Source organism: Mustela nivalis (assembly GCF_964662115.1).
Source record: "Mustela nivalis genome assembly, chromosome: 1".
Lineage (NCBI taxonomy): Eukaryota > Metazoa > Chordata > Mammalia > Carnivora > Mustelidae > Mustela > Mustela nivalis.
The window spans coordinates 47,822,899-47,836,803 of NC_139020.1; the positions used below are offsets into that span (position 1 = coordinate 47,822,899).

The 13,905-nt window shown below is 35.5% G+C and overlaps 1 protein-coding gene across 6 annotated transcripts in view; it reads left to right on the top strand.

The window, feature by feature from the left end:
- Positions 1–13,905, top strand: part of TFG (trafficking from ER to golgi regulator) — a 33,370-nt gene that overhangs the window by 13,930 nt on the left and 5,535 nt on the right. For 3 of the 6 annotated variants that reach the window (XM_082695961.1, XM_082695957.1, XM_082695958.1), the window contains exons 4-6: positions 191–337; positions 4,928–5,095; positions 8,677–8,817. In XM_082695961.1, the coding sequence (XP_082552087.1) occupies positions 191–337; positions 4,928–5,095; positions 8,677–8,817 (456 nt within the window). The remainder of the gene's footprint in view (positions 1–190; positions 338–4,927; positions 5,096–8,676; positions 8,818–13,905) is intronic. The other 3 variants (XM_082695962.1, XM_082695959.1, XM_082695960.1) reach the window with 1 other exon arrangement.

Below are 13,905 nucleotides of genomic sequence, written 5' to 3' on the forward strand. Positions count from 1 at the left end.
CCAAAAAGTAAATTATCAATAATAAAAAAATCCTTAAAAAGAGTTATCATTTAAATGACATCATTAGGTATCTTGTTTTTGTTTTCACTTTTTAAAGAAATTACATTTATTTTTCCTTATTGCTTTAATTGTGTTGATAGATTATTTAAGAACATTGCCCAATTTTAAGCAAATTAATCTTTTGTTCCAGTTAATGGCCAACCAAGACCCCTTGAATCGAGTCAAGTAAAATATCTTCGTCGAGAGCTGATAGAACTGCGAAATAAAGTGAATCGCTTGTTGGATAGCTTGGAACCACCTGGAGAACCTGGACCTTCCACCAGTATTCCTGAAAATGGTAGACTGTGAATCCCTTTTATTCTCCTTATGTCTTTTTTAAAAAAATTGGCTTATTTTGATTCTAATAAAGTTTATAGTATTATGTAAGTTTCAGGTGTACAATATAGTGATTCAACAATTCCCATACATCATCCAGTGCTCATCATGACAAGGACACTCCTTAATCTCCAACAACTGTTTAACCCATCTCCCCTTAGGTAACCATCAGTTTTCTATAGTTAAGAATCTTTGTTTCTTTTTTTTTTTCCTTTGCTCATTTGTGTTCCTTCTTAAATTCTGTGTATGAGTGAAATCATATGGTATTTATCTTTCTTTGACTTTTTCTGCCTAACATTATTCTCTATTAACTCACATTTTGTTTGCAGATTTTTTTTTTTTTTTTTTTTACTTTTTAAGTAGGAGTAGGTTGGCACCCCTGATGTTACCTTTTCTTATTCTTACTTCTGTGTTAGTATTCAAACCTGCGGTTCTTTAGGATTACTAGGAGATTTTATTTTGCAAATTTGGGGATCTCATCATAGACCTACTAGAGGGCAGGGCCCAGGAATCCCATTTTTAAAGTGCTATCTGGTTGATTCCTTATAGCTAGTCTTAAACCCCTGGATTGATCTCTGTCAAATAAATAAAAAAATCTTTAAAAAAAACTCAACAACCCTGGGTTTATGAATAGGTCAGTTTTCAAACACCTTTGACTCTTGAACTGTTTTCATTGTAATAATCAATGCGTCTTAGGAATTGCAGTTATTTCATGAGTTTTATGGGGCATATGAAGTAGTTTTATTTATTTTTTTGAAGTAGTTTTAAGTAAATAATTTAAGATCACTACGTTCAAATGGTATATTGTAAAGTTTATCTTTTTTTTTTTTTAAATATTTTGTTTACTTAACAGACAGAGATCACATGTAGGCAGAGAGAAGGGGGGGAAGCAGGCTCCCTGCTGAGCAGAGAGCCCGATGCGATGCGATGCTGATGCTGGGCTTGATCCCAGGACTCTGAGATCATGACCTGAGCCAAAGGCAGAGGCTTAACCCACTGAGCCACCCAGGTACCCCTATAAAGTTTATCTTAAATGTAATTTCTAATCATATGCAAAGATAAACTTTTTTTCCCCCATTTTACAGACATGTACTGTTTATATTAAAGCAAGATTTATTGACAAATTTGGAACTGACAATGTTTTTGGACCAAATATATTTAACAGTATAGACTGGAGTTTATGTATTAGGACTTGAAAGTAGATTAAAAAAAAAAAACTGCTTTCTTCAACTTTTTAAATTAATTTATTTTTTAAAAAAGATTTATTTACTTGACAGAGAAAGAGACAGTGGAGAGAAGGAATACAAGTAGAGGGGAGTGGGAGAGGGAGAAGCAGACTTTGCTGAGCAGGGAGCCCGACACCGGGCTCAATCTCAGGACCCTGGGATCATGACTAAGGGCAGACGCTTAATGACTGAGCCACCCAGGCGCGTCCCCCACCTCCCTTTCTAAAATATTTTATTTGTCAGAGAGAGAGTGCACACACAAGCAGAGGGGGACAGACAGAGAGAGAAGCAGGCTCCCAACTGAGCAAGGCTCCTGACTCAAACCCGTGACCTGAGCTGAAGGCAGATGCTTAACTGAGCCACCCAGGCATCCCAAGCTTTTTTCAATTTTTTATATTCTTAGATGTTGCACTTAAAAATCTCAAGTGTTTTTGTCTTTTTTAAATTTTTGTGTCTGCATTTAAATTATATGCTTAAAATCATCTGTATTATGAAATAGTGATTTTTTAATAGAGTCTGGATGACTGTATATAAGGGGCTTAATAGAAGATGATTTTGTGGGAAAGTAGCATTTTATAATCCCTTGCAGCCATTAGATTCGTAGAGATTATATTTTTGGTTCCATTTAAATTTTGGAGTTTTCTTAGTTTAGGTATATTGTAAATAAAGCTTCATTTTCTATAATTTTATTCTTCCTCTCTCCCTCCAGCTATGTGAAGTTTTTTTTTTTTTTTTTTTTTTAAAGATTTTATTTATTTATTTGAGAGACAGAGATCACAAGTAGGCAGAGAGGCAGGCAGAGAGAGAGGAGGAAGCAGGCTCAGAGAGCCTGATGCGGGGCTCGATCCCAGGACCCTGGGATCATGACCTGAGCCGAAGGCAGAGGCTTTAACCCACTGAGCCACTCAGGCGCCCCTGTGAAGTTTTACTAATAGTAGATTCTCAATAAATTTTTAGTGATTAGTAATTTCTCCTTCTACCTCTGTATTTCAGAACATATTGGAGATGTGCTGGAATTCTATAATAAAACCTATGTGGCCTTTTTAATCATGAAACTTTTTATATTTTAGATTAAAGCATATGGCCTGACAGAAAGCTCCAACTTTAGGTCAAGAATCTGAAGGAAACTTTTGACCATTTTGTCAGAAGAATTCATAGTTGCTGACACAACAGCATTTGTGGATAATTTCAGGGATTTAAGCATCTGTAGAATGTTATGAAACTTAGATGAAAATTCAATTGTAGCCAGTACTGTGCAGAAATTACCTGTAGTAGCCTGTGTTCTGCTATAAGGGATAGAATTATAAGCTTTTAGGTTTGGTGAAGCAACCTTTCTGTTCTCACATATTTCTTACCAATATATTTACTACTTCTCTTTATTAACCCTTTATTTTCATATGTTTTATTATTAACTTTTCACCCATGTTAATGTAAAAGATGTTAAAACTGGTTTCCTCTCAGCATTTTGTAAATTATACCACATAGAGTTTCTGTGTCTGGCCTCCTTTCTTGTCAGGGTATCCTGTTGTAGTTATCTCATGAGTGAGTAATACATTCTGTGCTTTAATTTTACAGATGGTTGTCATTTATTTTTTGTTTCCTCTTCTGTGCTTAGGAAGATCATTTACTTTTTGACCATCTACTGCCTTCTTTGAAGCTTCTAAGCTTTTAGAACATATCCTGACTTAACAATCAGGAAAATAGTGTTGAATAAACCAGAAAAATCCTACACCAGAAACTGCAAGTCTGGTCTAGAAAATATTGTTGCCAGTCAGTTGTCGGTATTCTTTAGAACAGTGTGGCTTGCCCTTACCCAGAAATATGTGGTTCTTCAATGGTCTTCCTCCCATGTTCTTCAGTGGTTTACCTCTGCAGGATTTTGGATACTTGCTTCCTCTCTGAGGATTATGATGTAGGCTGCCTTGGATACTGGATTGACTTATTGCAGTAGCTATAGCAGCAAATGGGCTAGTCGGAGCTACTAGTAGGTTAGTGTGCCTCTAGTATTGTGTTTCCTGATGGATTTAATTTGTAGTAAGTGGAAGGGTACACAGGTAGTGGAAGGTAGTAGTGTGAGAGGGGATAGCTTACAGATTGGTGTGATATGCTTTTGGCATGTAGCCTTGGAATTAGGAATTAGGAAGAAAATTGGTGAGGAAGATGAATAACTTATTTTAAAGGAGTACTTACTAGAAGTTTTCTTCCAGCAGTGGAAGAAATATTAGTGTAACCAGTGAAATGATAGGATTGAATATGAGCTACAAGCCCATGTGTGCTTATATTCTACTTGGTACTTAACAGTTTTTCACAAGATAAATTTTGTCTTGATCATAGAGATAATAACTGATGTTCATACTTCCGTGATAACAGAAGAAAATTGATAATTACTGAGTAAATGGTTAGCAGTATTCCTCTTTGTTTACTTATTTTATTTTTGATACCTTTTTAAAAAAATTTTTGTTACCTTTTTGGTTTCAGGTTCCTATCTATATATTGTGGGTTTACTTGAATCCCTTACCTTTCACAATGTAGTTGTACAGATGCATGTTGAGTACTTTAGTATCCTTAGAAGAAAAGCATGGTTTTAAATTTATCATGCTCATGTTTAAATTATTTTTCTATTTAAAAAACATAATTCATTATGGAAAGATACGCAAAAGTAGACACAGTACTCTAATAAATCTTGAGAACCCACCCCCAACTTCAGTAATTATTAATCCATAGTATCCGTCATCTAGACTCCCATACATTTCCACCCCTATTATTTTGAGCAAATCTCAGACATACCATTTCAACTGTAAAGTATTTTAAGGAGACGTAGCAAATTAAAAGGATGTGTTTAATGTATTGATGGGCTTGAGGTTTCCATGTAATTAATAATGAATAGACAAGTAGAAATAAGACGTAAGAGTTCATTTCATAACTTCATTTAAGCTTCTTTATCCTTTTGCAAATTTAAGCATTAGTGTTCAGTATATATCTGATTGTAGGATATATGTAGGTCATGGGCTCCCAAAGAAGGGGCAAAATGTTTTTCTCTGTTATGGAGCTTGTATTTTTTTTTTTTCCTCACCTAATAATTCTTAGGGGAAGAGATAAAATTTTTTTGAAAAAACTAGTTTTTAAAATTTCTTTTTGATCCTTCTTTCTGATTTTAAAAATCAAGTATGAAGAGGAAAGTAAAATGAACAATTATGCTATATTCAGAGATACTTTTGAACATTTCGGACTGTATGCACATAATATTTTTCCCTATTTTGTATTTTTTTTAGGCTTCACTAAGTATAGATTAAATGGAAACAAGTTTTTGTTTATTCCTCTCATAGATACTGTGGATGGTAGGGATGAAAAGCCTGCTGCTTCTGATTCTTCTGGAAAACAGTCTACTCAGGTTATGGCAGCAAGTATGTCAGCTTTTGATCCTTTAAAAAACCAAGATGAAATCAACAAAAATGTCATGTCAGCGTTTGGCTTAACAGATGATCAAGTTTCAGGTAAGTTAGTTCCTCCTTCCCATCCTTCATTCCCTCTCGTTCCTTCCATCTCCTTTCCTTCTGTAATAGGGTAATAGCTACAGTGATGTGCGTATATCTTAAAGGTTCAGTTCAATAAATTTCTACTTTTGTATATACCTATATAAAACACCAAGTAAGATCAAGATCTAGATGATTTCCAGCACCTGGAAAGCTTTCTTAAAGTAGAACCTTATCCTTAAAAGAATAACCACTGTTGGTTGTAGGTAAATTTTATCAAAAGTGGAATTCAGAAAGTTTGTAATTTTTTTAAAAAATCTGAACTATTTCATAATCTTATTTCAGATTTGTTGTAGGATTTAAATTGTATTTCATGTCTTCTCTCTTTGGATATTAAACTAGAGAAATTTAAATTTAAATGCAGATTTTGGTTAAAGTGCTTTTGTGTGGAAACTGCTCTTATATGAGTGGTTTTAACCTTAAAACAGTACCTATACTATGATTGCTTCTTTTTATTTTTGGCTATAATTTCTTTAGTATATTTTCTGCTTTCTCTCTCTTTAGATTCTGATTACATATACAGCTCTGTAATTTTCATTTGAATCTTTGTATAGTTTATTTTTTTTGAGATTCCTTACCTTTGCATTAAGACTATATCCCTTTAACTCCTGCATTTTTAATTCTTTAAAAATATTTATAATTAAAAAAAATAAAAATATAGTAGCTGCTCAGTGTTTTGCTTTATCCAGTATCTGGGCCTTTTCGGAGTGCACTTTCTTTTGCCTGTCTTTTTACTCTGAGTATGGGTCACGTTTTCCTGTTTCTTTGCATATCTGATAATTTTTTATTGAAAACTGGACATGATGGTTAATATGTTTTAGTGACTGATTTTTTGTTACTGTCGCTCTGGCAAGGAGTTAACTCGTTTGGATTCAAACTACTCATTCTTTGTCCCCATGGAATCTAGCAGCAACATCTCTGCTCAGCCCTTTTAACTCTTGGTGCTGCTTTTTTCCCTGAGGCCTCTTATGTGTCCACCTCTGAATTTTGTGGCCTGCTGAGGATTTTAGGCAGAGCTTATATGTAATTTGTAGGTCTCATTCCTTTGGTGGCACTTTTTTTTTTTTTTAAAGATTTTATTTATTTATTTGACAGAGAGAAATCACAAGTAGATGGAGAGGCAGGCAGAGAGAGAGAGGGAGGAGGAAGCAGGCTCCCTGCCGAGCAGAGAGCCCGATGCGGGACTCGATCCCAGGACCCTGAGATCATGACCTGAGCCGAAGGCAGTGGCTTAACCCACTGAGCCACCCAGGTGCCCCTGGTGGCACTTTTAATCCAGGGATTTTTCCCCTCAAATTTCTAGCTAGTTGGCCAGCCATGAAGTTGACACTCTGGCTTTCTGCTGTTGTGGCTGCAGAGGTCAGAGCTTACAATTCTTAGTCACTGTAATTCCACTGGGGGTAAACATTTCTGGTTTCTGCTGACATTTGGTTGACTTCCAGTGATTTCAAATAGTTGTTTTCTTCTGTTTTGTCTAGGGCTTTTGTTGTTACCTCTGACCATTTACTTTGCCATTATTAGTAATTGGAAATATAGGATTCAGTCTATAAATTTTATTTTTCTTTGAGACTTTTATGTGACTATTCACTAAAGGGAATTATGTGAAATTCTGGAAAGACAAAATGTGTATATGATGTATGTTCTTTGTGAATGAAGACATCACACAAGTGATGCATCTGAAGAACACTTTTTAGAGCAACTGAAATTTGAGTTAATGGTATGGCTTCTTAATACTTAAGACTTCAAGAAATGGTGGGTAGAGGAGTCAATAGTTATATATATATATAAAGTCAGGCTTAAAATTTTGATTAGAATATAGTATATGCCATACCAGAATAACATGATTAATATGATTGACATTATTTGAAGGACATTTTTCTAGTAGCCGTGGATGTTGAAGTAAGAAAAACTGTGCACATAGAAAATGCCAGGATGCTTTCTGATTATTCACGTCTGCTGTTGTGAAAAGCTTGACTGCCGTAGTGAATGAGGACATGGGAAGGAGGAATAGAATATTCTAAAGATAGGATGGACAGCATTAACTAATAGGTTACATACAAGAGAGAAAAGAGGGATCAAAATAACGTACTGTTTTAGGTCAGTAATGCAGTGTCTTTTGTAGGAGACAAGATGTGTGTAATGTACATTATGTAAATATCAGTAACATGTGTGCTTGGCCATTTTACTCTGGTAAGCCATCAGTTTCTCTTGAATTACCAGTTTTTTCGCCTAGTTAAGTTCTCATCAGTACCTGGACTACCATTGGCCAGCTACACAGTTGCCTAATACAGTGCTAAATTCTGGGATCCACCAGTGCAGAGGATAGAAGTTTACTCTCAGGGAACTTAGCTAGTAATAACAAGTCCCTATGGGGAACTTACTAAATGGTCATCACTTTCATAAGCTCTTAGGCTATAATCACTTTCATAAATATTTGCTATAAGCGCTTGTTAGCTCCTGATCCTTAATGAAGTAGAAGTGGGTTATTTCTTTGTACAGATGAGGAAACTGAGGCACAGAAAGAGATAGTGTGTCTAGAATCTGAGAGCTACTAAGTGGCAACACTGGCATTTGAACGTAGGCAGTCTGGCTCCATAGTCAGAGCTTTTAACCACTCTTCTGTATTACCCAATAGAGAGAACTTACAGGAATAAACATTATCTGTAGTTGTCTTTGGAGTGTCATCGTTGTCACAGGATTGGAGCTCTAGCTAACTTTTTCCATTTACTTCTTTGTTCATTACTTTAGAAGAATTTGAGTGACTCCAGGAATTTGAGAGGTAGTCTTTGAAAGGCAGACAAAAAGAATCAGAAAGGAGCCTGGCCCAAAGAGCTTGTATAACCTAAGGGAAAGATGGGAATTATTCACAGATACAAAGTAGAAGTTGTAAGGGTCATAATAAAAGTATACTTTATGGAAGTTCACAAGTGGAAAAAAGTATTCATGGGTTAAAAAGGCTTACTGGAGTAAGTACTTGCGATTTAAAGAACATCGAATTTAGAAAACATGAAAATGGGAGTGTAGGGAACAGTGATACATGGAGGGAGAAAAAAATATACTGTGGGAGTAGGGAATAGGTTAGTTTCAGCTGAAGGAGGCTTATAGGAGGAGGAATTGTGAGATATAATGTTTGGACCTTTGAATACTAAACTGGAGGGTTGAACTTGATTATGGGCAATGGAGACCCACTGAAGAATGAAATACTTTTGGTTGATCTACAAAATAAATTAGATGGCATGAGGTAGAGGATAGTGGTATTGCAGAGATGAGTTTTGATTTTTGCAGGGGGAGTTCAGGACTTAGGAATATAATACTCTTTATTTTAGAGGGAAGGGTTTCCAGTTGTAGTTTTGGATTCTTAAGAGAGTGGAGCAAAGGAAAAAGCGAAGTATACACACATACACTGTAAAAAGCGGCACTTGTGGTTATGCTTATTCTCTAGTACTTTACATTTTTAGTATCTTTCAAGCAAACTTATTAATTGAGGTTGCTGTGGAAAGGTCTTGTATTAGAAACTAAACTGGCTTGTCATGACCGTTTAGGGCCACCCAGTGCTCCTGCAGAAGACCGTTCAGGAACACCCGACAGCATTGCTTCCTCCTCCTCTGCAGCTCACCCGCCAGGAGTTCAGCCACAGCAGCCCCCGTATACAGGAGCTCAGACACAAGCAGGTCAGAATGAAGGTAAAATAGAAATAAGAGCACCTCTTTGGGGAGGTAAATGTGCAGAGATGTTTTTGGCAGCCTTGTCGGTGATGGTAAAGAGCTTACATAAGTATTCGTGCTATGAATATGATTGTAAAAATTTTTGATTTACTGATATGGAATGCTTTTGGGTTAAAAGTCAGTATGCTTCTGATTTTTGAAAAGAAAAAAAACCCCGAAAAAGTGCTTATGTGAATATAAATACATGGCAGAAGATCAGGAAGGAGTCATACCAGTCACCAGTCAGTGGTAACCAGGGGGCCACAGGTGACCCACTGACGTGGCATTTCATTTTGCCTAATACTTAAGGTGCTGTTTTATTTCTTTATTCCTTCCCTTCTTGCATGTTTATTATTTTTATAATTGGAAAGATTTTTAAAATAGAGGTAGAGCATAACTTAAATGTAGTTCTTTTGTAAGATAAATAGCCCTTTAAATTTTTGTGCAATTAGCAATATGACTTTTGTGGGAAAAAAAAAGCAGTGTATTTTAAATCAAACTTGTTTTTTCTAAATGATGTGTCCTTGGATGAGCAATTCAGTCTCTCTGGGTTTTAATGTTTTCTCACTGTCAATTAGCAAAATTAGACAAAACTAGTGGTACTAAAAGACTGTCTCTAGTGCCGATTGAAATATAGTTGAAAGCTCACTATTTAAACAGGTAAAAGGCTCATTTCATTACCATGGTGGAAGGGGATTGAGAGGCCACAAGCTCAGTATAGCAGGCACTGAAGTTTAAAAACTATATACATTCTTCTACTTTAAAACAAACACCAGGTGGTGCTTTAACTTTTATAAAGGGACCAAGTGGTGGTATGGTGTTTTTTTAGCATCAGAAATAAGTGACTGAGTTTATCAATCATATTTAAAAAAAAATTTATAGTCTAAAATGAATGAGCACTTCCGTAATAGAGTCCTAATCATTCTGTGGCTGTATTTTAGAGTCGTCCTGCTGGATGAATTCTAGGCTTAGGGTCTAGCAGGTGGCAGTTTGCTGGTAAGTGGGAGGAATGTCTTACTGCTTCAGCCTCTTCTCAACCAAGTTTATAGTTTTCATTTTGTATTAAGGTGAAACTGCCCAAACCGGAATAAATGGAACTGAAGCAGATGTAGGCTGAAGCGGAGGCAAAGCAGAGTTTGGATATGATGGGACTTAAGTTGTTACTTAAATTCCATAAAAGGGGGCTTGGAATTATAAATATTTTTTCTAAGAACGTTAATCTTAATATGTCCTCACTTCAGGTGAACTGACATCATTTCTTTTTTTTTTTTTTTAATCCCATCTTAAGCGGTATATACTATTGCAGAATGACAGTTGGAAGGATAATTGTACCAAATAATGTTTGCTTATTCACTTATAAAGGAATGAGATTTAATACTCTCTCTTAATGTCTCACATTATTTTATTGTGTTTATCTTAATTAAAAATTATTTTCAAATAGGTAAAAATTTTAAAATATAAGAGGTTGAACAGTGAAATTTAAATATTGTCTATCCCACCTCTGATCTCTAGCAACCAGGTTCCTTTTTCCGGAAGCATCAAGTTAACACTGTTTGCTATGCACTGAATTCCTTTAGGATGGCATTAACTGTGTGCCTTGCTGAAACTGGTTTTTTTTTTGTTTTGTTTTTTGTTTGTTTTTTTTTTAGTTTAACATACACTATAAAAATTGTACAGTTATTAGTAGGTGATGTCAGTCAGTAGCTTTTGGGAGGTGAATCTGTAGAGCAGTGTTGTCCAGAAGAAATACAGTGGAAGTCATAAGTACTTTTTTTTATTTATCACATTTAAGAAAGTTTTTAAAAAGCTAAAACTAATGTTAATTATACATTTTACTTAATGCAGTATCTGGTGTATCAACATGTCATTATTAAGAAGCTTTTAATTTTTTTTTGAAGTTTAAATTAATGTTTTACATCCTATTTTTTTTACTGCACATTGGAAATCTAGGGTGTGACACTACTTAGAAACACTTCAAAAACCCATACAGGATGTTTAGTTAAGACTAGCTGCATTTTGGTGCTTAATGGCCATATGTGGCTGCTGCCTGTTGTATTGGATAGCACAGCTCTAGGTTAAGATGTCAGTTACTTACAGGATAAATTATATACTATTTTAATGAATACTTTTTGACATATGCTATATAGTGAGTCCCTGACGTCATCACCAGTTAGATCAGCTACTGGTTAGAATTTGAATAGAATATTTACCAAAAATCTATTACTAATAATAGGTTAACATAACAATCTCTTAGAATGGAATACGAAATAATCTAAAAACAAATCTGAATTATTTTACTTAAATACCATAAAAGGGATCTTGGAATTGTAGCCCCCCCCCCCCGCCCGCCCAAGGATTCAAATCTTAATATGCTTGATTAAAAAGATTAACAGAATGTTGAGCATCATGAAAAGAAACAAAGCGGACATTATTATCCTTTTTCATGTAAAGCAGGTACCTCTGTTACTGGAAAACTATGTGCAGTTGAGTAGTTGCCAAAAACATGGAAGTAAGTGTTGAGGACACAGAGAAGAGCATTAAAAAAATCATCAGAGACCAGGAGGTATTGCTGTTTGACAAACCAAAAAGGTGAAAAGGATATAATTAAAATATGTAAAATCCTGTGACAAGATAATATGACCTGAAGAGTCTTTTAAAATCACGTTTATTACATAAATTTTGAAACCTAAACAGAAGTGGAACTAAAATAATGAACTTGTGCATCCATCATGCAGCCTCAACACTCACCAATGTCTGGGATTTCTTTTTTCATCTATCCTTCTTGCCCTGCCCTCCTTTTTTAACTTGCTGGGGTATTTTAAATCCAGTCCTCCACCTTATTTCACTCAACTGTTTCAGTATGCATGTGTACTGATAACCCTTTAACATAACAACTGTGCTATTACATATAACAAAATTAAGTGATTCTTAATCATTACTACTATTAATCATACAGACTACTATGTAATGATAGTAATGAATTTCCTTAATTGTCTCATAATTACCTATTACAGCGATGGCTTGTTCACATCAGGAATATAACTAGATTTACACTTTTCATTTGAGTATGTGTCTTTTATTTTTCAGGAGCTGTCACCGCTACATGTTTCCAAAGTTAAAAACTATGTATTTTAATTATCTGTTGCTATGTAACAATTTATCCCAAAACAGATGCTTCAAACTACAAACATTTATTTATTATCTCATGCAGTTTGAAAGAGTCAGGGATCTGGGAACAGCTTGGTTTGTCTCCGAGTCTCCTGAGATTGCAGTCCTCCGAAGCTTACTCTGAGCTAGAGGATGCACTTACTTCTAAGACGACTCTTTCACATAGTCGTCAGGAGGCTTCGTTCCTTACAGGGACCTCTCCTAGGCTGCTTAGGTGACCTCATGCCACGGTGCTTTCCACCAGAGAGTAAATGAATGAGCAAGAGAGAGTTAGGGTAGCTGTCTTTTATGACCTGTCCTCAGAAATGTCATGATTTCTATAATATTCTGTTAATGTGCAGGTCAGCCCTTTTGAGTACAAGGAGGAGATTACACAGGGCAATGAATGCTCATATGTTTATGGCTTATTCTTTGCTCTTTTTGTATTCTGAAGTTAATCTTGCATTTCTAAAAATGAAAAGGATACATGGGCAGGAGTCTTGTGCGAGTGCTCTGATGGGCAGGGGCTAATCCCAGAGGCTGGTACCACTCTGCGTAACAAAATGCAGTTCCAGGAGTTTCACAAAGACTCTGGTTCACCCTAGTCTCTTTCTTCCCTTCGGTAGTAGTTTTTATTATGTTTACTTTATTCTAGTGATTCTTCCTAAAAATATAATTCATAAAATATACACATACACACACACACACACACACACACACACACACGTATATATTACTCAAAACACAACTTACTCTAAACTATGTCTCTCCCTTGCTTTTTCACTTAATAATCTATCCCTTAGCTCTCTTCTCTTTTCCTTAGCTCGCTTCTTATGAGTATGTGAAGTTATTCCTCTGTTTTTACAACTAAACAGACTTTTTTTTTTGTAATCTTATCGATTTATTTTTTTCAGTGTTCCAAGATTCATTGTTTATGCACCACACCCAGTGTTCCATGCAATACATGCCCTCCTTAATACCCACCACCAGGCTCACCCACCCTATCCCCCCTCCCCTCCAAAACCCTCAATTTGTTTCTCAGAGTCCATAGTCTCTCATGGTTCGTCTCCCCTTCCGATTCCCCCTGCTCACTTCTCATCTCCTTCTCCCAGTGTCCTCAGTAAACACAGACTTCTTAATTACACTTTTAGCATATTGTGACAGTATCTGTTTTGGACTTGAATGACGTAAATAAAAGGAATACTTTGTGTAGAGATAGTAATAAACCTGAAACCTTTAACCCCAGAGGTGGCATTTTCGTAATGGGTTTATAGGAGCTTAGGAAAAAAATAGAATATGTGCTTGCTTTAAGAATAGTTAGTATTACCTGTCAGTTTTTATTGAGGAAGACAATTAGGCTGTAAAATCACTAATGACAACAGCCTATTACATGGAGCCTTAATCTCAGCTTTTTTGATGATACTTAATATTTATATTAAATGAGATAATGTATACAGAACTTCTTTTGAACTAAAGCTGTAGAGTTTTGCCTGCATTCCAGTGAGGGTTCATATTAGCTGCATTGACCCCAGGTAAATTGCTTAATTTTTCTATACCTACAATAGGGATTGCTAGTAAGGTTTACTACCCCCACCGCCATGTACTTATTACCTGTTCTGTTCTTTCCTCATTTTTGTACTGTAGAGGTAATCATTTTGGTTTCTCAGAATTAGAACCTATTATCATACTGTTGTATATATTTTTCCCTTTTGATTATATTTCTGTACCAGAATCTGATTACTTTTGTTCTGAAATTTAGTTATGAACTACAATCTAGCATTAAAGTGGTATCTTCCAAGGTAGTTAACTCCTGTGCTACCTTTTGTGCTCTCTGTAGGACTTAAACCATTAGGGAAGCATTTAAGAAACTTCTGTCAGTTTTTTTATTGTTGTATTTGGGAAAAGAATAGTTAAGTGTGT